Raw genomic sequence first — 25,883 nt, 5'->3', positions numbered from 1 at the left:
GCACATGTCTTTATTAAAATGGATTAATAATTTTATATGAAATATTGATTAATAATTTTATTTGAAATATTGATTAATAATTTTATTTGAAATATGGATTAATAATTATCAAAAGATTTTGCTGACATGGATTAATAATTTTATTTGAAATATCTTTTTCTTTTGAAAATGCCAAAATAACAGTGTCACAATCGTATTAGTCAATATATTTTGTTAAGAGACATAGAAAAAAATTATTTTTATTATTCATTCATTTATTTTTCAAAATTCTCCTTCGTCCTCTCTCAAATTCTTTCATTCTTTATCTTAGAAAAAAGAGTAGATATGGTTTTAATCTCTTCTTATCTTTGTTATTCTATAAACCCATGATTTTGAAACCTCCTTCTCATTTTTTATTTTGAGAAACAATAGTGATAATAACGTACAGTAACACCTTGATAATTAAATAATTACTAAAATTGATAAATTTATCCATTTCCAAGTTTGACCAATGTAGTTTTAAACACAATTCAATAGAAAAAGATAAAGAATTTTGTTTTTGAAAACCTTATAGAAATATATGATACCGTCAATATTATAAATGAATAATTATATAAAATTATCAGTATATGTATATATATAAAAGAAAATTTAGTGATATGATTTTTGTGTTGATGTTGTTTCTTAAATTTACATTAGTTTTTCCTGAAATCCATTTCTAAATTTTGTAAAAATTTTGGTGTTCTTTTCAAGACATCATAACTGTTGGTTTTCTTGATTATAAAAAGTATTGATTACAATGATTTAAAATTTCTTTTAAAATATACTCCCTCATATTCGTTGAAGGTTTTTTGCACACAAATTTAGAATACTTATAATTTTGATTTTAGCTTTCATTAATAAAATTTCTAAATTTTTAATTGGTCAAAACAGTAAAACAGTTTAACTACCAAACATCTACATTGAAAAACGATAAAAATAAAATTTAAAACGAAAAATTATTATAATTTCCAATTGGTCAAAATATTATTAAACATCTACATTGAAAAAATAAAATGTAAATTATTATAAAATGAAATTTTAATTATAGAACAACAACTAATAAAATATAAAGAGAATATATTTTAAACAAAAATACTAAATTATGAACACTTCTTTATAATTTTATCGATAAATTAATAAAATTTTATGGTTCCAATAAATTAATACCTTTACTATAGTATATGACACTGGATTTTATTCTTGTATGCTACCTTAATGTTTGGTCAGTTTTTTCTCTTTTTTTTTTTTGTCGACCAAACGACTCACACTCACTTGTTGTATCTTATTTTATTCTAATAAATGTTTTCAATGTCAAATTTACATTAGAAGTGTAAGAATAAATTAATCTTCTGCAATAATACATGAAGAGCAAATTTACAAAAAAAAATGAGAGAGAGGCGATTTCTTCCTTCGTATCGTTTCATATTCTCGTCTTACCCCTTTTTTTCTGTGAGCGGTTGTTGCCGGTTATCGGCCGTTTTTCAGGGATAGATAACGGTTATACCTAACATAAATGTCCCTTCCCGAAATCTATATAAACCCTACGATGTTCTCTGTAGCCATCAGGTTGATCAGAGTGAAAATAATCCTTTTTCTTTGTTCATTTTGATTATGGCGGACAAGCTCCCACGACAAATGCAAGAGATTGCTCTAGGAATTGTGGATGCAAAAATCAGCCTCCCTGTTGACTTGGGTGAAGAAGCAATCCAAGAGACTCGCTTTAGTCTAATCGTGAAGCCAGTCAATCTTCATAAGAAAAACCTTCGTGCTCTGCTTACCACTCTGCCCAAACTCTGGGGCATTGCTGACGACGTTACAGGGCGGATTCTAGAGAATAAGAAAATCCAGTTCTTATTCCAATCGGAGGAATCCATGACGGTGATTGTAAGGCGGGGACCTTGGTCTTTTAATGATTGGATGTGTGTGACGCAAGTATGGAACCCGGCGCACAATGATAATAATCTTAAAACAATTCCGTTTTGGGTCCAGATTCGCGGAATTCCAGTCCATTTTCTTACTCTCTGAATGGTCACATACATTGGCGAATCATTGGGCCAATTCCTGGAAACAGACTTCGGTGGTGACGGAGCAGTTATGGTTGATTATGTTCGAGTCCATCTACTGTGGAACATTGAGACTCCAATTCGTTTCCAGCGTCAATTCCAGTTTGGAGACAAGACTTGCATCTTGAAGTTCCGTTACGAAAAACTTCGTAATTTCTACTCTGTATGTGGAATGCTGACCCATGATGTCTCCAACTGTCCCTTTGGCAATAATCTTCCTCCACCGCCACTAGAAGAGGATGATGATGATCCCGACTACAATCCAGAAGGTGATAACGACCACTATCCTGAGGCACTGGAACCGATTCGCCAAATAAGCCCGGCGTCAACTGAAGCAGAGGGTAACACCAATGTCTCCAAGAAAAGGAAAACAGAGGCCTCGACTTCGACTGCACATACTGAATTCCCTCTGATCTACTGTGACATGCGTCAAACTCGCGATATGGAGGATACCCAACAATGCTATGCGAAGCGAAATAACCGTCAGTCCGAAGTTCTAGAGGTTCGCAATTGGTTTCTGGTTCCAATGGATGCAACTGAGCAAGCAACAGGGAGAGGAACTCCGACTAACCCAAATACCAACGGTGGAGGTACGGTGGGCCATAAGCCATCAGAGCCGCCATTAATACAGCCTTTTGGAACTGCCGAGGCTTGAAAGGGTGTAACAACCCGTCCCGTGGACCCCACTACCCTCTGCTATCCGCCCTCATCGACCCCAAGCTGGTCCTGCAGGACATTGATCCTAACCCGTCACCGTGAAATGGAACGCACATCCAAATCCACCAGTAGGTTATTGGTGCGCCAGGCGTTCCTCGAACCCTGGTCTCCACTCTTTAACAACCCTCCCACAGGACAAGCTGTCACCAATTGATCAGAGTTCCTGGTAGTTCGACGCCTAAAAGGGATTAAGGCAACTTATTCCCCGGACATACTCTTTCTGGTTGAAACGAAGAATCCCGATGATGTCATCCGCGATGTGGTTGCTCAGTTAGATTATGATTATGTAAAGTGTGTATCTCCGTTGGGTATTGGGGGTGGTCTAGCTTTACTTTGGAAAAAGACAATATCTGTATGCTTTTATGATGTTGAAGAGAGAATCATCGATTGCAAAATCATTAATAAAGAAGTTTCTTTTTACTTCTCCTGTGTTTATGGTCATCCAATTCGTAAGCTACGACATATTCTTTGGGAAAGATTACAACGAACTGCAGCTAATAGGCAAGGTCCATGGTTGATGTGTGGTGATTTCAATGAAATCTTACATAAGAATGAGAAAAGAGGTGGAAGAGTAAGAGAGAATTGAAGCTTAACAGACTTCACGAACATGGCTAATATATGTAAAGTCTCTGGCCTTCCTTCCCAAGGGAATAACATGACCTGGGCGGGGAAGAGACGGAAGCTTACGGTACAATGTTGGCTTGACCGAGCCATGGCAAATGACTAGTGGAAAGCTACTTATCCAGCTTCTGAAATTGTTTACCTTGAAATGGTAGAATCTGATCATCGTCCAGCCGTCATTAAGATACGACGAACTACTGAGACAAGTATTAAACCTTTTCAGTTTGATACACGACTGTGTACTAACCCTGATATTGAAAGTTTAGTCGAACAGAGCTGGAATGGTATAGACACACAACATCTTTCCTTATATGAGAGAATTAAGCATTGTAGAAGAGACTTATCTGCCTGGAAAAGGAACAATGGTACAAACTCGGCTATCAGGATAAAAGAGTTAGTTAAAGAGATTGATGTGGCATTGCTCTGTTTCCCTTGATCAAATCCATGAACTACGACGCTCTTTAGCAAATGCATATAGAGATGAAGAAAAGTTCTAGCACCTGAAGAGTAGGAACTTATGGTTAAATCATGGGGATTGTAATACCCGATTCTTCCATGCAACAACAAAAAATAGAATTGCATGCAACCGCTTAACTTCAATCCAAGACTCACATGGTACCTTGATTTATGGGAATAAGGATATAGCTGCAGAAGCAATAGCCTACTTCAGTGAGCTTTTCTCAAGTAGTAATGGTGCTGCTACCTCTACTTCCCTCCGTAATATACAGACTGTCGTAACATATGAGATGAATACTGCCTTATTAGTAGAGATTACATCAAAGGAAATTAAAACTGCATTGTTCTCTATTGGTGGAACTAGAGCTCCCGGCCCTGACAGACTCAATGCTGCATTTTATCAACACTATTGGCATATTGTAGGCCCAACTATCATTCATGAAGTTCAAAATTTTTTTCTTACTGGCGAGATGCATGTAGACTGGAACCACACCAACCTGTGTCTCATTCCCAAGATTCTGGAGCCAATAACGATGAAAGACTTCCGCCCAATAAGCCTATGTAATGTTACCTACAAGATCATATCCAAAATCTTAAATAAGAGATTGAGGAACGTCTTATCTGGTGTTGTCTCAGAGAGCCAAGCAGCCTTTATCCCAGGATGCTACATCACTGATAATGTTATGATCGCTCATGAAGTGCTCCATTCTTTGAAAGTCCGTAAACGTTGTGCTAACTCCTACATGGCAGTGAAAACAGACATCAGCAAGGCATATGATCGCATTAAATGGACATTTCTCGAAGACGTGTTGATTAAGAAAGGTTTTGCTCACCAATGGATAATTGCATGTGTATGCTCTGTTTCTTTCTCTATCCTGATTAATGGAAGTCCCTACGGTTCATTCAAGCCAAGTCGGGGATTACGTCAAGGAGACCTGTTATCTCCATCTTTGTTCATTCTCTGTGCTGATGTTCTAAGCTCCTTAACGACACATGCTACACGGACTGGGAGAATCCAAGGAATTCAAATAAGCAATTGAGGACCAAGAGTTTCCCATCTCTTATTTGCTGACGACTCCTTATTTTTTATTAAGGCGGATCACCATAACAGTGTCAACCTACTCAAAATATTCAATGAATATGGGGAAGCCTCCGGACAGATAATCTATTTCGACAAGTCATCGATAACATTTGAAGCAGAGTCTACCATCATAAAAGGGAGCGTATTAAACAAACATTGCATATACCAAATATTGGAGGTGGTGGCAAATATCTTGGATTACCAGAGCAATTTGGAAGGAAGAAGAAAGAAATGATGCAATATATACACACTCAGGTCCAGAACCGTATTGATGGATGGCAAAACAAATTCCTATCACCGGTGGGTAAAGAAGTTCTAATCAAGGTTGTAGCATACGCTATGCCGGTCTACTCGATGAATTGCTTCCAGCTTCCTACTGAATTATGCTCAGAGCTAGATAGATTGATAGCAAATTTTTGTTGGGGGTCTACACGAGATAAATGGAAACTATCATGGGTAGCTTGGAAAAAACTAACAACCTCAAAAGACACAGGTGGACTTAGCTTTCGAGATTTCAAACTCTTTAACCAAGCACTTCTTGCTAACCATGTTTGGAAAATCATGAAGAGGCCAAATAGTCTGGTCTATCTTTTGCTAAAAGCAAGATATTTCAAAGATGGGAACTTTTTCTCCGCAACAAAGGGACACAAACCATATATATGGCTGGAATTCCATTCGGTTTGGACGAGACCTTCTGGCTACCGATGTTCAATTTCAAATAGGAGATGGGAAGAACACCAAACTGGGAATTGACCCTTGGCCTCCAACTACACCTCCCAGACCGCCTAGATTGGTTAATGAGAATGATATGGAGAAGAGTATTAAGCTCTTAATCCACGAATCTTCTCCACAGTGGGATGATAGGGCGTTACAAAGAATTATTGACCCCAGGGATCATCATTTGATACATAAAATTTTTCTACCTCACACACCAATAGCAGATGATTATCTCCGGAGTTGCACTAAAAACGGACAGTACACTGTCAAATCAGGATACTGGAAGACGTTATCCTTGGCAAGGGACGACAACACACCAAAAGCTCTGTTGGCTACTAACCCTGTGATGGCTAAAGGAATATGGAAATTAGATATAACGCTAAAGCTCAAGCACTTCCTATGGCGTATAGCTTCTAGATTACTTGGAGTAGCGGATAACTTAAGAAGAAGGAACATACTAGTCCACCCGTTTTGCTCCCGATGCTGTGTTAAACTGGAAACGAGTGAGCATATTCTATTTTCATGTTCTCATATTATTCCAATATGGCGAGCAGCTGGTATACCAATGCATGTTCTTGATAAGAAAAACCTAGCGTTAGAACATAAACTTCAGTATCTGATCCACCTCCATGGAGACACCAATCTTTCAAAGATTAACCAAACACTCCCGTTCTGGTTAATGTGGCACATATGGAAAAGCCGAAACGCTTTGGTATTCAACAGGAAATCAACTGATCAAGAGGCTACGGTAACACATGCGAAGCTTGATACAGAAGAATGGCTGAATGATAAAACTCCTCCAGTGAATCTGATTCCTACAAGGCAACAAAACCAACCCCAATGCCAAAAATGGAAGCCACCTGACCATGGGTGGGTGAAATGCAACTATGACGTCTCTCATCATGAATGAGACCGTGCCTCTGGCTTAGGTTGGATAATTCGGAACTCCTCAGGAATCTTTTTAGAAGGAGGAATGAGCAAATTTCAAGGACATGCTACAATAGAAGAAGTCGAATGCATGACACTATTATGGGCAATACAATCAACATGGACACTGGGATTTCGAAATGTGGAGTTCACTGGGGATAATTATAATGTCATCCGATTCATCAGGAAACGCAAGCACTCCAAGATTACAACACTATATCAATATGTTAAGGCAATATTGTCCAGTTTTTGACTCCATCAAATTTACATTTAATCGAAGAGAGCAGAATGTATGCGCAAATCTTTTAGCAAAATCGGCGACGGTTAATAGTAATCCATATATGGTGTATTCTTCATGTCCAAATTTCTTGTCTACTGCTATAAACAATGATATTAATTTTGGCTCTTAATAAAGCTATTGGAAGGAAAAAAAATAAAAATAAATGTTTTCAATGTCGTTAACGGTTTGATATTCAGTTAGAATCTAAATTTCTTTGGATATTACTGTCACATGTCAACAATTTCGGTCCGCATTATATTGGTCCATTTGTCGTTATGTTAACATTTTACTGTGACACAATGTATGGTCCATATCATCTCTGTATGAATGGTCCCAAAAAAAATGAAATCATCTCTATGAGTTAATAAAAATGTCATTATTATTGAGGATAAGATCGTATAATGTCAATAACTTATCTTTGTATTATGATAAGGACATGTAGTCCGTTAGTTTAGCGTCTTTGAACTTATCCTATTCAAGGAGTCTCATGTATAAATACACAAGTCGTGAATGTTAATAAAACAATTTGGTTGGATATCAAAACTCTACATGGTATGAGAGCCAGATATGGTGGTCTTTGTACTACCCTTGTCGCTATGGATCCTCTTTCTTCCCTTGGTGAAATTTATAGCAGAGTGATACCTGAAGAACAGAGGCTATCTTCTGTTCGTGTTCATGAACAAAAGGACGAGGCAGTGGGTTTTCTTGCTCGTACCGATGTTTCGGGTGGAAACAGACCAGACTCTATCTTAGGCAAGGGTCGTTTTGTCGTGTTCTCATTGTGGGCGTAACGGTCATGAGAAGCGCGAATGTTGGCAACTTGTTGGTTTTCCGGACTGGTGGACTGAACAAAATGAGAAGGGTAACAATGGCTGTGGTACATGTGGTCGAGGAAGAGGTGGTTGTGGTTCTGGTCCTGCCGGTGGTGGTCGTGGATGCGGTTAGATTGTTGCTGCTCATGCAATAAACTCCAACTCCTCTGTTTTCCCAGAATTTACACAAGATCACTTGCGGGCCTTATCTCAACTTCTCCAAGACAAATCCAACAATGGCAATTCAAGTCCTGCGGGTTCCGATAAATTGTCTGGTAAGATTAATCCTGGCAATGTGATCTTGGATAGAGGAGCGTCTCACCATATGACTGGGACGCTATCCCTTTTAACCAATGTCGTGCCTATCCAACAAAGTCCAGTGGGATTTGCTGATGGCAGTAAAGCGTTTGCTGTTAGTGTGGGCGTTTTCCCACTTTCGAACAATGTCAAGTTGACTAATGTTCTCTTTGTGTCGTTGTTAAACTGCACCTTGATATTTGTTTCTAAAATTCTGAAACAAACAAAGTGTCTTGCTACGTTTACTGACACAATTTGTTTTCTACAGGACCGTTTCTCAAAGACTTTGATTGGAAGCAGTGAAGAGCGTGATGGTGTGTATTACCTGACAAATGTAGCTACTGCGAAGATTTATATGGCTAAAGGGGTTCCTGATCAAGCTTTATGGCATAGGCGTTTAGGTCATCCGAGTTTTTCTGTTCTTTCGGCTTTACCTCAATTCAACCGTGTTTCCTCTACTGTTAGTTCTTCCTCTTGTGACGTGTGTTTTCCAGCTAAACAGACCAGAGAAGTGTTTCCCGATAGTTTTAATAAAACTCAAGATTGTTTTTAAATGATTCATTGTGATGTTTGGGGACCATACCGTGTTCCATCCTCTTGTGGGGCTGTTTATTTTTTAACAATTGTTGATGATTTTTCGAGAGCAGTGTGGACTTATCTTTTACTCGAAAAATCAGAGGTTCGATGTGTTCTCACTATTTTCTTGAAGTACACTGAACGACAGTTTGGAAGAACTGTTAAGACGGTATGTAGCGACAATGACACAAAGTTTATGTGTCTTGCTCCCTATTTTCGTGAAAATGGTATCATTCATCAAACATCTTGTGTTGGGATACCACAACAGAACAATCGTGTTGAACGCAATCATCGCCATATCCTTAATGTTGCTCGAGCTATGTTATTTCAAGCAAACCTACCAATTAGGTTTTGGGGTGAAGCAGTTTTAACGGCTGCGTATTTGATAAATTGCACTCCATCTTCTATTCATTCTGGTTGTTCTCCATACGAGGTTCTTCATAACAGCAAGCCAGATTATGATCAACTTCGTGTGTTTGGATCAGCTTGTTATGTTCATCGTGTAACACATGACGAGGACAAATTTGGACAGCATAGTAGGATGTGTGTATTTGTGGGTTATCCTTTTGGTAAAAAGGGTTGGAAAGTTTTTGATATTGAGCGTAATAAATTTTTGGTGTCACGAGATATTGTTTTTAAAGAGAACATATTTCCTTTTGCAACACCACACGTCCCTCCTCTGGTGTATGTGTCTCCTTCGGTGGTTCTTGGTGATGATAATTGGTTGTTTCCGACTTCGTTAGCCAGGGGGAGTTTCCTTGAAACTCCTTCCATTGATCCAGATAACGAACAAGGAGAAGCTTTACCTGTTGATGGTCTTGGTTCTACAGCGCCATCAGTTTCTTCTATTATTAATACTACAGTTGGTGTTTCCTCTATTCCAACAAAACATGTCCATGGTTCTGCGGCTACTACGACTCCTTTACCGACTGCAGTTTTATCTCCTGCAGTATTTGTTTCTCCAACGAGTTCTCATTCTGACTCTGTTTCTGCTCCTACCTTTGTTTCGGCGATTGTTCCTGTTGTACAGTTGGTCCCTGTTTCTCCACCAAAACAACGTAAAAGTACACGTACTACTCAGCCCTCTGTGAGGTTACAAGATTATGTACTCTATAATGCTACATACACACCATCGACAAATCGCGCTCTTCCCGCCTCACCAACACAGTATTCGACATCGGTCCAAGGTACGTCACCATATCCTATCACATATTTTGTGTATGATGCAAAATTTTCTCCAAGTCATCGTGCTTACTTGGCTGTTATCACTGCTAATACGGAGCCTAAGAGTTTTAAGGAGGCTGTTAAAATAAATGTTTAGAATAATGCAATGTTTAAGGAGGTTGATGCTTTGGAACTCCTTCAAACTTGGGATGTGTGTGATTTGCCTCCTAGCAAAGTCGCGATCGGCTGTCAATGGGTCTTCAAAACCAAGTACAATGTCGACGGTATGTTAGAACGTCACAAGGCTCGCCTTGTTGCTCTTGGCAATAATCAGGTTGAGGGGGAGGATTACAGGGAAAATTTTGTACTTGTTGTTTGTATCACGACAGTTCATACCCTTCTTTGCCTTGTGGCTGCTAATCAATGGGAGGTTTATCAGATGGATGTTCATAATGCTTTTCTCCATGGCGATCTTGAAGAGGAGGTTTATATGAAGCTTCCTCCTGACTTTCGGCACTCTCACCCTGAAAAAATTTGCTGCCTTCGCAAGTCTCTATATGGTTTAAAACACTTCCCGTGTTGCTGGTTTAAGAAGTTGTCTGATTCTCTCCTCAAGTTTGGTTTTGTTCAGTCCTATGATGATTACTCATTCTTTTCTTATACACACAAGAATATTGAATTGAGAGTGTTGATCTATGTTGATGACCTTATCATTTGTGGATATGATGGGTACATGCTTACAAAGTTCAAGGAGTATCTTGGTCGCTGTTTTGCTATGAAAGATTTGGGTAAACTGAAATATTTTCTTGGTATCGAAGTAAGTCGGGGGCCTGACAGTATCTTCTTGACACAACGCAAATATGCTCTCGACATCATTGATGGTACTGGTAATCTAGGTTCTCGTCCGGCTTATACCCCACAAGAACAAAATCATCATCTCGCTTCCGATGATGGTCATTTGCTTTTGGATCCTAAGCCTTATCGTCGTCTGGATGGTCGTTTGTGTTATCTCCTTCACACTCGGCCTGAGCTGTGTTATTCAGTTCACGTTTTGTCACAGTTCATGAAGTATCCGAGGGAGGTTCATTTAGAGGCTGCATTGCGGGTTGTTCGGTTTCTTAAGGGCTCCCCTAGTCAGGGTATTATGCTTAAGGCTGACACCGATTTGTCGCTCGATGTTTATTGTAATTTGGATTGGAGTTCCTGCCCAAACACTCGTCGTTCGTTAAGTGCTTATGTTGTGTTACTTGGTGGCTCACCCATTTCTTGGAAAGCAAAGGATACGGTTTCACATTCTTTCGCCGAGGCCGAATACCGAGCTATGTCGTTTGCGCTTAAGGAGATTAATTGGCTGCATAAGTTGTTAAAGGGTTTTGGTATCAACCGCGCTGCGCCTACACGTTTGTTCTGTGATAGCAAAGCAACCATTCATATCGCCTCTAATCTGGTCTTTCATGAGCGTACTAAACATCACAATGAATGATGCGGTTCGTGATGGCATCATTACTACTCAACATGTTCGTACTACTGAACAGCTAGCGGACATCTTTACAAAGGCTCTTTGTCGCGATCAGTTTCATTACCTTATGTACAAGTTGGACGTTCAGGATCTTCACACTCTAACGTGAGGGGGAGTATTGAGGATAAGATCATATAATGTTAATACCTTATCTTTGTATTATGATAAGGACATGTAGTCCATTGTTTAGCATCTTTGAACTTATCTGATTCAAAGAGTCTCATGTATAAATACACAAGTCGTGAATGTTAATAATACAAGTTGGTTGGATATCAAAACTCTACAATTATTAAATCAACGAATTGTATAAACGGAGATGCTGAGTCTCTCGGTCTCAGGTCAATGTTTATACTTGCATATGATAATGGATTTGTCTAGTTAAAAAGAAATAAAAAAAAGGAATTAAAGCGTTTATTAGAAATTTGACAAAATCAGTTACAAAAATATTTGAACATACAACAAACAGGTTTAAAAAATTTGTATGTGGTTTTATTTTGGACTTAGATATTTCTAATACATTTGTCATCATGGTTTAGTGACAACACTAACAAAACCAGTCTCTTGAAACCTGTGAAACTATCAAAACAATCAGAATATGTGAAGATTGGGATAATGTTGATTAAGGAAGATTATAATGTGCCATTCAGTCGAGTAGACAATATCACAACATCAGTCACCCAAGGCTTCTTTGACATCCAATGTTTTTTTTTTTATCAAATAGGAGGGTGAAGAAGTGCTTGGTTCTCGGTTATTTGGGTTCGGTTCGGTTGAACCAAACAGTTAACCGAAGGAAAACAAAACCTCCTGTTTATGCCTTGGATGAAATTTATTTGGATCTTAGATCTTAAAATACTTCACATTTCTCGGGGAAATATTACTAAACTCGTGGGGTTTTTAATAGTGTGTTTGTAGGATATCTACTAATAGTGTCGTGTCAGCAGCTATGATATGAAAGCATTTCTTTCGAGTCCAGGTGCTCGGGGCAAGAACTAACAAGCTTCTTCAAATTGATGAAGAATTCAACTTTTTTTGAGGGTGATCTCTGAATTCTTTTTTTTTCCCCCATTTGGATTACATGGTCGGCGAAATAGTCTCATATGAGCCCTCATCCACAGTCTCTAAATTCTGATCTGACGAGATAGTAACCAAAACCTATTAATTAGTACTTTTGCATAGAAGAAAGAAAAAAATGTTTGGAAAGTCTAAAGCTTGAATTAGAGCTATTGAGATTATTAGGGCTTATCTTATCACTGCGGTGATCTTTTTGCATAGGAGTGTAATTGAGTTGCAAACTCAACTCACTTTAGCTGACAACTTAGATCGATTAGTTTAGTTGGATTTTGATTTGGGAGAGCAGGGGATGGATGCTCTAGGAAATTCATTTCTAAAGCTTCTTTGGTATTTTTTGTTCTTAGTTTATTGCTTGCTCCTCGTTTTGTAGTGGATAGAATTAAAATAACACGTTCTGAGTGCACTTAATTTGAGTCGTCAATTATATCTTCCTGCAAAGACGTCAGCTGAGTCAAAGTAAGTTTCATATTGCTTAATTTATTACACTCTGTTTCTCTTCAACATCCTTTCTCTTAAGTTGTTTAATTGTGCTAGTTCAGTAATTCACTTGTTGAAATGATATGTTGTTACTCAAACGCTATGCAGAGAAGGAGATCTTCCTCTTATAGTGGCCATACATTTTTGCAGCCTATGGCTCCAATTGAAGGTATTATCCAGGTTCAAGGGGACATAACTTATGCCCGGACTGCTCAAGTGGCTTAATTTCTTGACTCCTATCTCATAGATTTTTCAATATATATTTTTCTATATCCTTGGGTATGCTTGGAGTTGACTTTGTTTCTTTGGCTTACCCATTTTCGTTTTATCTCAATGTCATTAGACACTTTGACGGCTGTAAAGCGGACCTGGTTGTCTGTGATGGTGCTCCAGATGGTAATACAGCATATACAATGTCTGTTTCGCCGTTCAATTTTTACCATATGCTCTCACAATCACACGTTTAACAATTTGGTTCGCAGTTACCGGTTTGCATGACATGGATGAATTTGTCCAGTCCCATCTCATTTTAGCTGTAAGTTGCTTGATTTCTGTTACAAGAGTTGGTGTGTCGTGTTAGCAGAAAATTTAGCAGTAACTTGAAGTATATGATCATGAATAATAACAAATAACAAACAACCCCTTTTGTCAGGGCTTAACTGTAACCCATGTTCTTAAAGGTGGAAAATATATTGCAAAGAGATTCCGCGGAAAAGATACAACTCTCTTGTGCTGTCAAGTAAGTTTACATGCTGTGCTCATGAATTTAACTGTCAAGTAAGTTTAGATGTTGTGCTATATTTTACTGTCACTTTTACTGATATAGTTTAATTCCTTTTATTTGTAGCTGAAGTTGTTTTTCCCAACTGTAGATTTAGTGATGAAGCTAAGAAGAAGAGATCAGTGGGAAGAAGTAGATTAAAGGAGCTGAGAGAAGAAAGGTTGTAGAGGAAGAGGATTGAGAAGGAAAGAGAGAGAGCCCTTTTCATGAAACAGAGCCAGAGAAACTGTGGTTTTTCCCGGAGGTGAGTCTTTTGATTACATTGGTGGTTCTGGTTTCACAGTTCATGATGAAATTATACTTAATTTGCGTAGTCTTCCTACATATTAGTATCTAAGTGTTGCTTGATTCCTATCCCTAGTGTTGTTTTATTGCATAGAGCTACTTGATGCTTGTACTTCTTGTGTTGATAGAACCATGGTAGATAGTTTTGAGTGTGATAGATATCTGGGGATCTAGGAATCAATAAGTTACCAGGTCTTAACCTTTTTAGTATATATGAAAGTTTAGTGAAGCATGGTTGGTAGTTAATTCGACGTTTGATGGTAGCATTTAGACCCTCAAAGTTGGAACTATGTGGGTAATTCGAACTGTTTTGTTTCAACATTGGGTTGGAGAACTGTTTTGGTTGCTGATAATCCCATTGGTTCCAAGTGGAACAAGCAAAGCAAACTTATGGTCATCAGAAAAAGAGTACATAATTGAGTGAGCTAGTAATTAGTTTGTGAAATTATGTAGGTGATTCAAAGGTATTTTTATTACCACCTATCGATATTTGTGTATAGATGTTTATTGCCTCCTGCTCAGAAGAAAGTAATAGTACACTATTCTGAACCTGGATATTGCATAGTACTCCATTTGTGCTGATAGAATCATGGTAGATAATTAAGAGTTCGTTTTGCAGACATCACAGTGTATTGTATTGCTTGTTCTCTAAGCCTGTACAGGAAGTGTGGTAGATTTTAACACACAATTTGCATTTGATATGGACCCAATGTTAAGAGTTTTTTTGTATGAAGCTGATGTTTACCCCACTTATTGTCATAGACTCATTAGGTATCTCCTCCGTTTGTAGTCAAAACTAGAATCTCCCTTTCGACAGTTCAATATCTTCTTTGAACTACCAATACCAAAGTCAGTAATAGGTGTGAGGTAGAGAGACTTAAATAGCCTTATTTTTGGTGAGTGTGTGCATATATAACCTTAGGCTCGTAACCACTTTAGACAACACACTATTTCAGCTACTGTGACATCAGTACTAAGACTGAAGTTGGTAGCTGAAATCCCGTTGGTTCCTTCGTGAATAGGCACACCAAAGTTATAATTTTGAGACGATTGCTAAAATTAGTTGTGAAATTCCTGCAGGCGGTGATGGAAATCAAAAGGATGACAAAGAAGACTTGATGCAAAGATTCAAAGATGGTTTCGACGTCTGAGATGCCCCTTCTTTTGTCGTCCATCTATATGTGTGTATAGAGATGTTTCTACAAATAGAAAAATGGAAAGGACGTGTAGTGATTTTGATGGTGGAATCATTTAGTTATTGCTTCCTGCTCTCAGAGAGTTATGTGTCCCTTAAATTTGATACTCATAGCAACAATCTTGTAAGAATGTTTTTGCAATTCGACAGAGACATTTGGAAAATGATAACAAAATGAGAGGACTCATAAAGGACATTGCAGCGTATGACAAAAAGTTGTGTGGTTTTTGATAAAGCTGATAAAGCTGATCACAAACACGATTTCTCCTTTTTTGGTTATTAGAAAGATGATCACCAACTGGTTGCAGTCTCACTCATTCACTGGTTTAGATCACAAACACGGTTTCTCCTTTTGGTTTATTAGAAAAGTGATCATAAACAGTCTCAATCATTCACTTGTTAAGTTTCTTCTCTCATATGTATTAGATCACGTCCTCTCTGACCATGAGTCTTGTCTTTGTAGGGATGGTGTGAGTGAGTCTCCGTTCAATCAAGTTCTGTCTCAGATAAAAATTATGCAGGTATGGATCATGGTTCTGGTATCGCAATCTCTCATTTAGATCATGGTTCGGCAGTCTCATTTAGTCTTGAAGATGAGCAGTGTTTGTCCATAAATACCAGACTTTGGGCCATAGCATAAGGAGAGAGATGTACAGATACTTTTAAAAACTCATAAGATTTGTTTATGTGTGTTCAAATATTAATGTATCTGGTTTTTGGTTCAGATTGAAAAGTTGCCATGTTTAACTAAAAATTTTAGAGGCTGAACTCTTGCCTTTTATTTATTTGTGAACAAGCAAAGCTATCATCGAAAGTATGTATGTAATTGGCCAAAATTAGATCAAAAATTTACAAAAATGAAAGAAAAAAAAAACGAAAGGGGCAAAATCGGTATTTCAGCAGGCAAATTCCACATTATGTCATGATTGGTCAGATAGTATCATCACGACACAAAACGACAAAACTTATTTGTAGATATTATTACGAGAAGGAGAAGAAAGAAAAGAAACTGACCGTCTCTTTGGTCTCTCTCGTTGGTCCCAGCCTTTTTTTTATTATTATTTTTTTTTTTGTTGTTGTTGTTGTTGCGATTTCTCAAAAGAAAGACCCCTTCAAAGTTGAAACCCACGAGGATCATCCTCCTACTTGTTTCATGATAAAAAGCTCTGAAGAACCCAAAAAAAAAACTAGGTCACTAAAAGTTTCAATTGGTTTCTTCTCCTTCCTCCTCCACTTATGTCCGTTTTTATTTTAAAAAAATTGTCTGCTTGATAATAAGTTCTGCGTAGGTAGGTGAGAGATCTTCTTTACCTTTTTTTTTCTTATCCTCTTTATCTGATTACTTACTCTCTGTTTTCTCTAATTCCAAAAGTTACTTTTTTTTTTTGTTTTTGTTTCTTAAGCTTTATCGGAGAGGTATCTTCAAAATTCTGTATATATTTATTTTAATTTGATACTTAACGATCTAAGGCTTTAGGGATTGTAACAGGGTTTTTAAGTCTCTAATTATTGAACAGATTGATCTAAGTTTCAGTCTTACCGACGTCGCTTTTTGTCCCTTTATGTTTTGTACTAATTCTTAATCAATCACTTAAAAAGGGGTTTAATTTTGGTGTTGTGATTTATTGCAAGAGAGTTTCTCCTCATCTACCTACCCATCACTGTCTTTGGATACCTCTGGAATAATAAGTTTTTTTTCCCCCAATTTGAGTTTTCTTCTGTTATTATCTCTTGTTTGACTCCCAATATGGACCACCTTGGTCAAATTATATATAAAGCTTGATCCTTTACAAAGTTTAGTCTCTCTTGTTTCTTAGGCAAGATTTTTTAGTTGAATCACTTATTTATTTGGTTTGTATACTCACTCAATTGTGGTTGTTGTTACTGATGATAATGGTTATTATTGTCTTGTTGTAGTCAAAGTAAGTGATGGCCAAGAATGAGGAAGGAAGTGGTAGTCCGAGCTGGGGTGCTTCGTTTTTCATGCCCACCTCAGAAGATGTCGCTATGGCTTTTGCTGCTGCTGCTTCTGCTATTAACCCGCCTAGGCCTTCTGTTGTCTTTTCCTCTAAAGATGAAGGTAGTGATAGCCCTCTGGAGAGGCTACAAAGGCAGGTGTCTAAAGCGGTTAAAAACTTTTATGAAACTCCTAAAACCAAGAGTGTAGTCTACAATCCTGAGGTTTTGACCAGCCAGAAGCGTCTATGGGCGAAATTTCAGGTGCAACTATGTGTTCTCTTTTAATGGAGAAGCAACTTATGTATTCTCTTTGATGGAAAATCATGAAGGATGGATCTGTAATCACTAACTTATTTCAAACAGGATCATAAACCACTAAAAGATCCATCAAGGCTTTTTGAAAGCGTTGTTGTGGTTGGACTTCATCCTAATTGTGATATTCAAGCACTTGAGAAGCAGTACATTGCACGAAAATCTGAAGGCTCTTCTGGAAGATTACGAAGTGCACTGGTATCTCAAAACCATTCCCGTGTAGAACCCAGTCTCGAACCACAGGTGAGGTATCATCTTTTTATATATTATTTCCTCATCTGCAAGCTGCTTAAGTCTAAGTATTTACTTTATTTTCAGGTCTTACTTGTGTACCCTCCCGATAAGCAGCCTCCAATTGAATACAAGGATCTTCATTCATTTTGCTTTCCTGGAGGCATTGAGGTGCTTAATTCACTTTTCCTTATTTCCTCATAATGCATTGTCTAGTAATAGCGCATGGTGGTCATAGTTTAAATTTTATGTTGGTTCTCTATGGATGATACGTCGCTAGTACATAACAGATACTTTTAAATTCACACACTTTTGAAGCTCTTTTAAAGTGTTAGTATGCAAGTCCTTTTTTCTAGTAGATCTCCCTTGATGACTAAATGGTTCTGTTGCATATTACCCTTGATGATTTACTAGATTATATGTAAGAACAACATACTTTATATTCCTTCTTTTTACTTGTTACGTGTTTTAAGTTCATACGGGTGGCTGTTGGTTTCAGGTCCATGCTGTTGAGAGAACTCCTTCCATGAGCGAGTTGAGTGAAATTATTCTCAGCCAGGTACTTGCCTGATATGTGGAGTGTGGATGTAAAGATTGATCTTTGTAGTGGACTCAGTTTAGTAATATTGGCAAAATATTGTGGATTTCATTATTGTGTCGAGTGCCAACTTCAATTCCAAAGCGAAGATTTATATATGAAAACACGCACTAATTTAAAATCCGGTGATGCTAACTTTGCAGGAGCATCTTAGACCAAGTGACCTTTCATTTGTATTTAGGTTACAGGTAAGCATCATCTTGGCCGAACTATCCCTCTTTGTTTTAAAACCTTTATTACATTATAGCTTCTCTATTTGGATGAGTCATTTCTGTGATATTATCCCTTCAGGTTGCTGATAATTCGACTTTGTATGGATGTTGCTTACTAGTGGAAGAGATAGTGAACAGGCCGTCCAGATTGCTCTCCACGGTTTTGGACGAACAACCTGCTTGCTCATCATTAAGTCGCTATGTTATGACAACTCGCAGATGCTATTGCATCCTTACCCGACTGCCTTTTTTCGAATTGCATTTTGGTGTATTAAATAGGTAAACTTCTGAAATCTTGTTTGCCTTCATGCAGTTCAGATTATTCCAGTGTGACATAAACAGAATCTATCATGACACAGATTCTATCATCCGACAAATATGTTTGACTTGTATTTTTCAAGAAATCCTTTAATTCCTTGTTGCAGTTTTCGCTTTTTGAAGGCGTGCTCACATTGATACTCCTTTTGATGTAGCATCTTTTTGGAAGAAAGACTGGAGCATTTGATGAGTGGCATTAGTTGTGCATCTTTAGAACCTCCGACAGATTTCAGCAATGAAAAGAGCTTAAATGATTCATCATCCCAACAAAGAGACTCTGGGGAGACAAAAGAAGAAACTGTTGAAGAAGGTTCAGAACTCACTAAAGAGGACGAAATTTCTGATAATGGGACTTGTGAGGCGAATCAGAATGTTGACCTCAACGTGGATCCAATAGAGAGAGTTGTTGAGAAGACATCTGGTTTTGCAGAGTTTAACGATCATGTCGTCAAAGATGATGATTCCTTAACACCTATTAAGCAAGGCATAGAAAGTTGTTTACCAGATCCTGGCCCACTGCATCGGTGCCCTTATTTAGATGAGATCTCTGATACTAGCACTAGGTACATCACCAAATCCTTTCCTTCATCTATAGATCGCATAACAAGCAATCCTTTAACATGTCTGTTGATTAGATATCTATTTAAGTTTTTTGGATTGTTTTTATCAAACTCTATTGCCTAACAGTACTCATATCTTTACGATGATCTTGTTGACCATATTTGTATAGTGTTACCTGTAGATACAGTGCATTAGTGGTTTGAGAATTTATGTGTATCGCGTTATGAGGATTTGCATTATTTGTTTTTTTTTTCTTTTTTTTCCTTTTCTTTTCTTTCATACTGCTGCAAAGCATATAACTTGCTTTTTGCAGCTTTCAGGCTCCTCCTTGTGAGAGGAGGCATTCTAGGACTAGTGCGGATGATACCGAGACAGATGAAGCATCCTTTTCTGGTCAAGATACAAGCAGTAATTTTGACATCCTTGATTGGGCAAAGGTTCGTCTATTTTGCCTTCTTGGAAGTTTCCTGTGTCTGCCGTCATCATACTCCTAACACTCTTAACTTAATAAACCTCTACCAGTCCAAAAAAAATGGGTCGTTGCAAATACTATGCGAGTACTACCAATTAAAATGCCCAGCAAGAGGTTCAACTATCACATTTCATCCTTTGGAGCATCTACATCCGGTTGAATACCATAGACCTGATGAGGTGGCTTTGCATACTCCTGGATCAGCAATTGACCTAAGATCATGCTGCACTAATCTAGAACTCGCGGAGGTATCAACCCAATTGTTCTGAGAATCATATAATATGCTGCATTGCATATCTAAAACATATATATGACTGTCCCGAAACGCTTATCTTCCTTGGTCTTCAGGCACACAATGCGCTCATGGCTGAGGAAGAAGCAGCTGCACTATCAACATGGGCTGTTGCTTCGTTATGTGGATCACTGCGGCTTGACAATGTGATTTCTTGCTTTTCCGTATTCTCTTTTCATGACTTTACGGTTTCTGTGATGCTGATTCGTATGTACAATATATATATATATATATATATATATATATATATAAACAACACAATCATGTTTAATGATCTCCTAGTAATCTAATATTCTTGTTTACCGGTGGTCTCATATGGTTTTCATATGCGTTATATGCTGGAACTCTGTGGACTCCGAGTTGCTTTGTTTCTTATGATGATGCTAATGCATTCTTTCTTTGGTGACTGCCATTGATTGTTTCTACTGATGCTATTGGACAGAATTACCTGAAAATCTGATATTACCCTTTTCTTTGCAGGTCCTGATGATCCTATCAGGAGCACTACTTGAGAAACAGATTGTATTTGTCTGCTCTAATTTGGTAAAGCACATACTCTGTGACATCATCTATTGATTTCAACTGTTTCAATCTTTAATACTGCATGTTCCTCTTAACTTATTTGGGTTTTTTTGGTCTTTTATGTGAAATACACAGGGAATCTTAGCCGCATCAGTTCTATCAATTATCCCAGTAATCCGTCCATTTCGGTGGCAGAGCCTTTTAATGCCGGTATTATCATGTTTCTGTCTGGTTTTCAACTGAAAAACCTGTAGGTAATCCATGTAGGATTAATGACTGGCTTTGATTTCCAGGTTTTGCCTGATGATATGCTGGAATTTTTGGACGCCCCAGTCCCTTACATAGTGAGTTTGTGATCATGACTCCTACGTTATAAGATCCGTATCATAATTCTTTATGTTGCTTAACAAGCTATGTTCATTCTAGGTTGGGGTTAAGAACAAGACAAGCGAAGTTCAGTCAAAACTAACAAATGTTATCGTCGTGGATGTTCTTAAGAACCAGGTCAGTTTCTGTCTTTGCACTCATTATCTTTTGTTAATGACCAATTGACCATGTTACCGGCTTTTATTATGGTCTTCTGAAAAAGCAAAATATCCTTCTTAGCAATCACATTAAACTCTATATATCCTGAGTTCCTTATACATATAATTTATTGATAGTGCTACATATCTTCCTTGGAAAATCATTCGGACCTGCACATGTTCACAGTCTATATTCTAATGACATTTCAGGTTAAGTCACCAAGTATGCCTCAGCTGGCTCAGTATCGAGACTTATATAATGCGCTAAGTCCCTACCATTCAAAGCTCGTTGGAGAAAGCTATCTAGCAAAGAAAAGACCAGTATATGAATGTACTGATGTGCAGGTATTTGACGCTCTCTCTTGTGTCTATTTTCTTTATCTGTTCTCTAGAGATTAGCCATGTCACGTGCTATTTCTAACCACTTGTCATCAATTGTGTTTGATTATCCGTAGGTGGATGCTGCAAAAGGCTTTCTGGGTGTCCTAAGGTCGTACCTGGATTCTCTTTGCTCTAATCTGCAGTCACACACCATAACAAATGTGCAATCCAACAACGATAAGGTTTTTTTTTCATCTACAACTAAAAGATCTCCAGCCTAAGGCGTCTTTTTTATGTCCCATTCCTTAGTTTTAGAATAGATATGTTTTGTCTATCCTCTTTAAATGATTTATCAACTTTAGACATCATGCAAGTATACTATTATGTTAAGCTTGAAGTTGTTCAATCGTTCTTTCAGGTATCACTTCTCCTGAAGGAAAGTTTCATCGACTCCTTTCCTAGTCGACAGCGCCCGTTCATGAAGGTGAGAGCCCTTTCACATTAGATGCTTCATACTTAAATAGTTTCCATAAGGACTGAACTTTGCTGATACTTTTCTGTTATGATGCGAACAGCTATTCGTGGATACACAACTCTTCTCTGTACATACAGATCTCGTTCTTTCCTTTATCCAGAAGCTATAGGAAGACTACATGTATACGCATTGCTGATGAGAACACAACACCGCTCAATAGAAGTGCCGTCGACTCTGTATTTGTAAATTACTGATTGAGAAAATTGTCTACGGAAAAAGACTTCCGTAGATGAGGAATTTGATAGAGAGATGAGACAACCATCATCGTCTTTGTATCCTTCATAAACAAACAAGTTGGTGTTTTTAAGTTTTTTACTCTTGAAATCGTAATAGTAACCATAAGATCTTTTATTTGTGCATAAGATGTAGATGTTGAAACACCATTTAAACACCATTTTGTACAAAAAAAGTTTTATGTCACGTTTCATATGTAAGTGTGAACATCTTCATAAGACTAAACGTTGATAAATTCTGTACTAATTGTCACAGGGGCCTGTGAGGTTTCAATGCCCAATATAGATGACACAGCTAGTCTTGTCTTGATTGTTTCTTTAAGTGTGGTAGATTTTAACACAATTTGCATTTGATAAAAGTTACCTTAAAACCCTTTGGAAATTGCAATTCAATAGAGACTCATGATAAAAGGGCAAAAGGGCAAAATATGTTTTGTCGTTGAGACATATCCAAAGTACTAGAACATAAAACTGGCATAATCCTTAAAACAACGAGACACTATCCCGAATAAAGGGTTCCACTCTAGAGAAAGCGAGATTTAACAGAGACCAAAACACAAAGCTCCATGACGAAATCATCATCAAACGGGAGGGATAATCAAACGGATCACACCACTCTTGGCAATGGTCTTGATCTTACGGATGGGAATGTCCACTGCAGGATTGGAGAGCACAGCCACGTCACCAGAGTAGAAACGGCCACCAGTGTCGTGGCTAAGAGCAGGAGCTTCACCAGTCACCTTCACTCTCCCATTCGCGACTGAGACGGTGAAGTTCTCTTTGGGCACGCCCGGCATGTCAACACGCACGTAAAGACCACCGTTTTGGAGCACCTTAGACTCGTAAGGCATCTGAGATCCTTCACCCACACATGGATGTGGCATCAATATCGGACCAGTGAAGTTGGGGTCTACTCCACATACATCACAAACAACAACAACAACAAAGATTACTAATTAGACCAGACCAATTAAACACTCTTCTCCTATATATACACAATGTAAGTCTTGCAGAGGAGGGGAGATTAGATATGTGAATACCATTAGGATCCGATGCGGGAATAACGTGACGAGCCGTGGCATAGCCATTGGAATCTATGACCGGAATAGAAAGAAAAAAAAAACAGAGTACTGCAAACATTAAATCTATGTAAACTTATATTTTGTGTGTGGATAAGTAAATAAAAAATTTCAATAATAAAAGTTACCTTCTCCGTCAGGACCACCAATAAACGCTGTAGAAAACAAAATTCATATATTAATCAGATAATTTATCCTCCTAAAAATCTTTTAAAGTAACTAATTAATGATAAAATAAAGTTAAGGTTTTTGTTTTGGGGATAATAGCATACAGATGCAAGGAGGAGGTGGAGTTTTGGAGTGGATCCTTTTGAGAACAAGTCGGAGAACTCCATCGGACATGTGGGAGGTGAAGCCGGAGTAGAAACCATGGCATTTGCAGACGATTTTGGAGTTGATACCTTGGATAGCAAGCTTGGGACGAAGAGTGGTTCCGTCGTAACACCGGACGGTGGCGTCGTACTTGTGCTCTTTAGGAGCGTTCCCCAAGATACAAATGGCTCTGTTCGGCTTGTCAAGGAGGACATCGATGCCGTTGTTTGGAACTCCCGGCATATCGAACCTAAGGTACATGTCATCGTTCTCCAGCGGCATGAACTCGATGAAGCTTTTCGGACCACTTACAAGAAACGGGTTGTTGATTGCGTAGAACCCATCTGCACCCATCAAAGGAAAGCACAAAAAGATTAGATTTTTATCATAAAGAAACGATTTTTATGGGTTAAAAGGAAGGAGCAAAAATGATAACTTTATGAAACTGAGGTTTTTTTTAGTTAGACCTGGAGATTGAGGAACGAGAGAGACAGGGCTGACCATGATTCAACGGCTGAGTGAAGCTTTTCTCTGAGATTTGGTTTGTGAGACTAGGGGTTGAGATCTCTCTCTCTCTTTGGGTTCTTCTTCTGGCGTTTAGGGTTTTGGGAGCTTTTATGTAGGAGGGAAGGAGTGTTGTGTTGTCTGTCTAGTGAAAGAAAGACACGACAAAACACAAATGGGACACGTGTTGCTTTACTATTTGCGATTTTCACCAATAATAATCAGACGCGTGTTGTTTTCTTTTTGTGATACAGCTTTCTTAATTACGTTGCTTTATTAGCAGAAGAAATCGTGCATTTGTTTTGTGTATAAATGACATACTTACTAATTAGTGAAGTTGAAAGTAGCAAGTTTTTTAAAAATATATATATTACCAAAAAGCAATTCGAATGGTAAAGTAATTATTTAATGAAGTATTCTTTTTATTCGTCTGAGATTTGTATTTATCTGAAAGTTGCAAGTTGAAAGTTGTAACTCTATACCATGTTTCTTTCTGTAATCGGATATGTCCATTAATGTAATACAAAACATATGTGTATCAAAGTATCAACAAGCCTCTCTAATGTAAGTCTTTTGTTTTTAGTGCTAGCCAGTAGCGAGTGTCATTGATATATATAAATCATATACGAGAGATTTAGAAAAGCACGTTCATGCATACGATCCATACTTTTTTTTTTTTTCAACAAACACTCCAAGGTTTTTGGTACTCCCCTCTAAGAGGAGCATAATACAACCAACTAACTTATACAGGAGGAAAGAAAGTCACGGTGTGTTGCTTACACAAATACACAACACCAGGATCAAGCTAAAGCAAAAGAGATAACAAGCTTGAAGACAACTAGGGTACAAATAGCAGAAGCTACGATAAGTACTAAGACTACGATAAAGAGGTATTAAAACCAAATAGATAGTGAGATCCACTAAGGAGATAGGCCACATGAAGTGATAGGAAGCTGACCAAGACCGAATCATTGGCCGCAAAACGACAATTTGCCACACTGGAATAGAGAGATTCCGATGGATTTTTAAAAACCTAACTCGCACTAAAGATAATGAATCTTCAGCTCCCTAAAAAGAAAAACAGCATGTAGGTTGGAAACGAATTCCCAAAAGTCGAGTGCCGGAGAAAAGATCCAAGTAAAAACTACCTTGCCACACCAAATGGAAATATCTGAACTAAATGGATAACATAAAACGCAGATCAAGAGGAAACTGTGTGGTCAAGGGAATGGAACTGGGAGAAAAACATGAGAGCCAACAACACCTACTAGAGCTTGCAAAAGATCTCTCCGTATAGGAGGAATTTATTGTGAAATGTCTCTCATAGAATGAGGAAAATGAACTATTTCCATTAGAACAAATAATAACCTCCATACGATTTCCATTACAACAAATATTGAACAAATATTGTGAAATGTCTCGCATACGATTCATACTATAATGAAATTATTATATATGGAATTTATGTCACATTGGAAAGATCTTTATGTTTCATAGTCATCATACCAAAGAGAGTCGTCAGTGCCACGGCGACATGTAACAATCAAACAATTAATGAGGTTAATTTTAAAACAAGTCAAAGAAAGAAAGAAAGAAACATATGGTGGAGAAAGGTATAGTCAAACGTGAATGGTACATACATACATATCAAGAGGGATGGCCACCTCCTGCAACAATGGGAATCAACAACACAAACCCATGTAAAATGTCAGATATATATATATATATATGTTACTATTTAAAAACAAATTAAAAGACTCAAAATATGACATATCTCTGATCTATTAACCGAGAGATAATAGAAGCAGAACCAAAAAAAAAAAAAAAAATACAACTCA

At 37.8% G+C, this 25,883-nt stretch overlaps 4 protein-coding genes and 1 pseudogene across 20 annotated transcripts; 4 read left to right on the top strand and 1 right to left on the bottom strand.

Annotated features, from left to right (window-relative positions):
- Positions 1 to 1,632: 1,632 nt before the first annotated feature.
- LOC147933972 (uncharacterized) lies at positions 1,633 to 2,739 on the top strand (annotated as a pseudogene).
- Positions 2,740 to 5,575: 2,836 nt separating this feature from the next.
- On the top strand, positions 5,576 to 6,586 carry LOC147933971 (uncharacterized). Its single transcript, XM_087472412.1, has one exon. The coding sequence runs from the start codon at positions 5,576 to 5,578 to the stop codon at positions 6,584 to 6,586; it is 1,011 nt and encodes a 336-aa protein (XP_087328538.1).
- Positions 6,587 to 12,060: 5,474 nt separating this feature from the next.
- LOC104723457 (uncharacterized) lies at positions 12,061 to 15,251 on the top strand. 13 transcript variants are annotated; one of them, XR_002034094.2, is made up of 8 exons: positions 12,080 to 12,286; positions 12,693 to 12,778; positions 12,908 to 12,968; positions 13,143 to 13,195; positions 13,282 to 13,334; positions 13,452 to 13,538; positions 13,647 to 13,824; positions 14,946 to 15,251. XR_002034094.2 is itself a non-coding variant. In XM_087473701.1 (8 exons), exons 5-7 carry the CDS (start codon positions 13,299 to 13,301, stop codon positions 13,745 to 13,747), a joined length of 237 nt encoding a protein of 78 aa, XP_087329827.1. In that variant the 5' UTR covers positions 12,153 to 12,286; positions 12,693 to 12,778; positions 12,908 to 12,968; positions 13,143 to 13,195; positions 13,282 to 13,298; the 3' UTR covers positions 13,748 to 13,824; positions 14,946 to 15,251. The 13 variants fall into 13 exon arrangements, 7 of the variants coding, with proteins under 7 accessions (XP_087329826.1, XP_087329825.1, XP_087329823.1 ...); XR_015571727.1 differs by having other exon boundaries at positions 12,091 to 12,286; positions 13,672 to 13,824; XM_087473701.1 differs by having other exon boundaries at positions 12,153 to 12,286; positions 13,452 to 13,576; positions 13,672 to 13,824.
- Positions 15,252 to 16,037: 786 nt separating this feature from the next.
- LOC104723456 (uncharacterized) lies at positions 16,038 to 22,337 on the top strand. 5 transcript variants are annotated; one of them, XR_015571725.1, is made up of 19 exons: positions 16,038 to 16,353; positions 16,978 to 17,280; positions 17,383 to 17,574; positions 17,650 to 17,733; positions 18,062 to 18,121; positions 18,304 to 18,348; positions 18,452 to 18,651; positions 18,846 to 19,253; positions 19,572 to 19,688; positions 19,774 to 19,971; positions 20,072 to 20,161; positions 20,496 to 20,558; positions 20,673 to 20,747; positions 20,831 to 20,881; positions 20,964 to 21,041; positions 21,272 to 21,406; positions 21,517 to 21,624; positions 21,801 to 21,866; positions 21,958 to 22,337. XR_015571725.1 is itself a non-coding variant. In XM_010441832.3 (19 exons), exons 2-19 carry the CDS (start codon positions 16,990 to 16,992, stop codon positions 22,024 to 22,026), a joined length of 2,337 nt encoding a protein of 778 aa, XP_010440134.2. In that variant the 5' UTR covers positions 16,041 to 16,353; positions 16,978 to 16,989; the 3' UTR covers positions 22,027 to 22,337. The 5 variants fall into 5 exon arrangements, 3 of the variants coding, with proteins under 3 accessions (XP_010440134.2, XP_010440135.2, XP_087329821.1); XM_010441832.3 differs by having other exon boundaries at positions 16,041 to 16,353; positions 19,565 to 19,688; XM_010441833.2 differs by having other exon boundaries at positions 16,068 to 16,349; positions 19,565 to 19,688.
- Positions 22,338 to 22,524: 187 nt separating this feature from the next.
- Positions 22,525 to 24,211, bottom strand: LOC104723455 (putative 57 kDa heat shock protein). The gene is made up of 5 exons (XM_010441831.3): positions 24,009 to 24,211; positions 23,502 to 23,885; positions 23,358 to 23,384; positions 23,191 to 23,244; positions 22,525 to 23,060 (listed from the first exon to the last, which is right to left on the bottom strand). Exons 1-5 carry the CDS (start codon positions 24,043 to 24,045, stop codon positions 22,732 to 22,734), a joined length of 831 nt encoding a protein of 276 aa, XP_010440133.1. The 5' UTR covers positions 24,046 to 24,211; the 3' UTR covers positions 22,525 to 22,731.
- Between the last annotated feature and the right edge of the window lie 1,672 nt (positions 24,212 to 25,883).

The sequence above is a fragment of the Camelina sativa genome, chromosome 11 (assembly GCF_030686135.1).
Source record: "Camelina sativa cultivar CO46 ecotype springtype chromosome 11, ASM3068613v1".
In the NCBI taxonomy this organism is placed as follows: Eukaryota; Viridiplantae; Streptophyta; class Magnoliopsida; order Brassicales; family Brassicaceae; genus Camelina; species Camelina sativa.
The sequence above is the reverse complement of the archived record's forward strand: the minus strand, read 5'-3'. Positions and strand labels throughout refer to the sequence as shown.

What these genes read in the sequence shown, in the direction of transcription:
- LOC104723457 (XM_087473696.1), top strand. Translation starts at nt 13,081, where the DNA reads ATGCTTGGAGTTGACTTTGTTTCTTTGGCTTACCCATTTTCGTTTTAT. An exon ending in CTGTGATGGTGCTCCAGATG is followed by an intron (nt 13,196 to 13,281) that starts GTAATACAGCAT and finishes TTTGGTTCGCAG; the next exon opens with TTACCGGTTTGCATGACATG. An exon ending in CTCATGAATTTAACTGTCAA is followed by an intron (nt 13,577 to 13,671) that starts GTAAGTTTAGAT and finishes TCCCAACTGTAG; the next exon opens with ATTTAGTGATGAAGCTAAGA.
- LOC104723456 (XM_010441832.3), top strand. Translation starts at nt 16,990, where the DNA reads ATGGCCAAGAATGAGGAAGGAAGTGGTAGTCCGAGCTGGGGTGCTTCG. An exon ending in AACCCAGTCTCGAACCACAG is followed by an intron (nt 17,575 to 17,649) that starts GTGAGGTATCAT and finishes CTTTATTTTCAG; the next exon opens with GTCTTACTTGTGTACCCTCC. An exon ending in GACAGCGCCCGTTCATGAAG is followed by an intron (nt 21,867 to 21,957) that starts GTGAGAGCCCTT and finishes TGATGCGAACAG; the next exon opens with CTATTCGTGGATACACAACT.
- LOC147933971 (XM_087472412.1), top strand. Translation starts at nt 5,576, where the DNA reads ATGGGAACTTTTTCTCCGCAACAAAGGGACACAAACCATATATATGGC.
- LOC104723455 (XM_010441831.3), bottom strand. Translation starts at nt 24,045, where the DNA reads ATGGTCAGCCCTGTCTCTCTCGTTCCTCAATCTCCAG. An exon ending in TCTCGTTCCTCAATCTCCAG is followed by an intron (nt 23,886 to 24,008) that starts GTCTAACTAAAA and finishes TGATGGGTGCAG; the next exon opens with ATGGGTTCTACGCAATCAAC. An exon ending in TGGTGGTCCTGACGGAGAAG is followed by an intron (nt 23,245 to 23,357) that starts GTAACTTTTATT and finishes TTCCGGTCATAG; the next exon opens with ATTCCAATGGCTATGCCACG.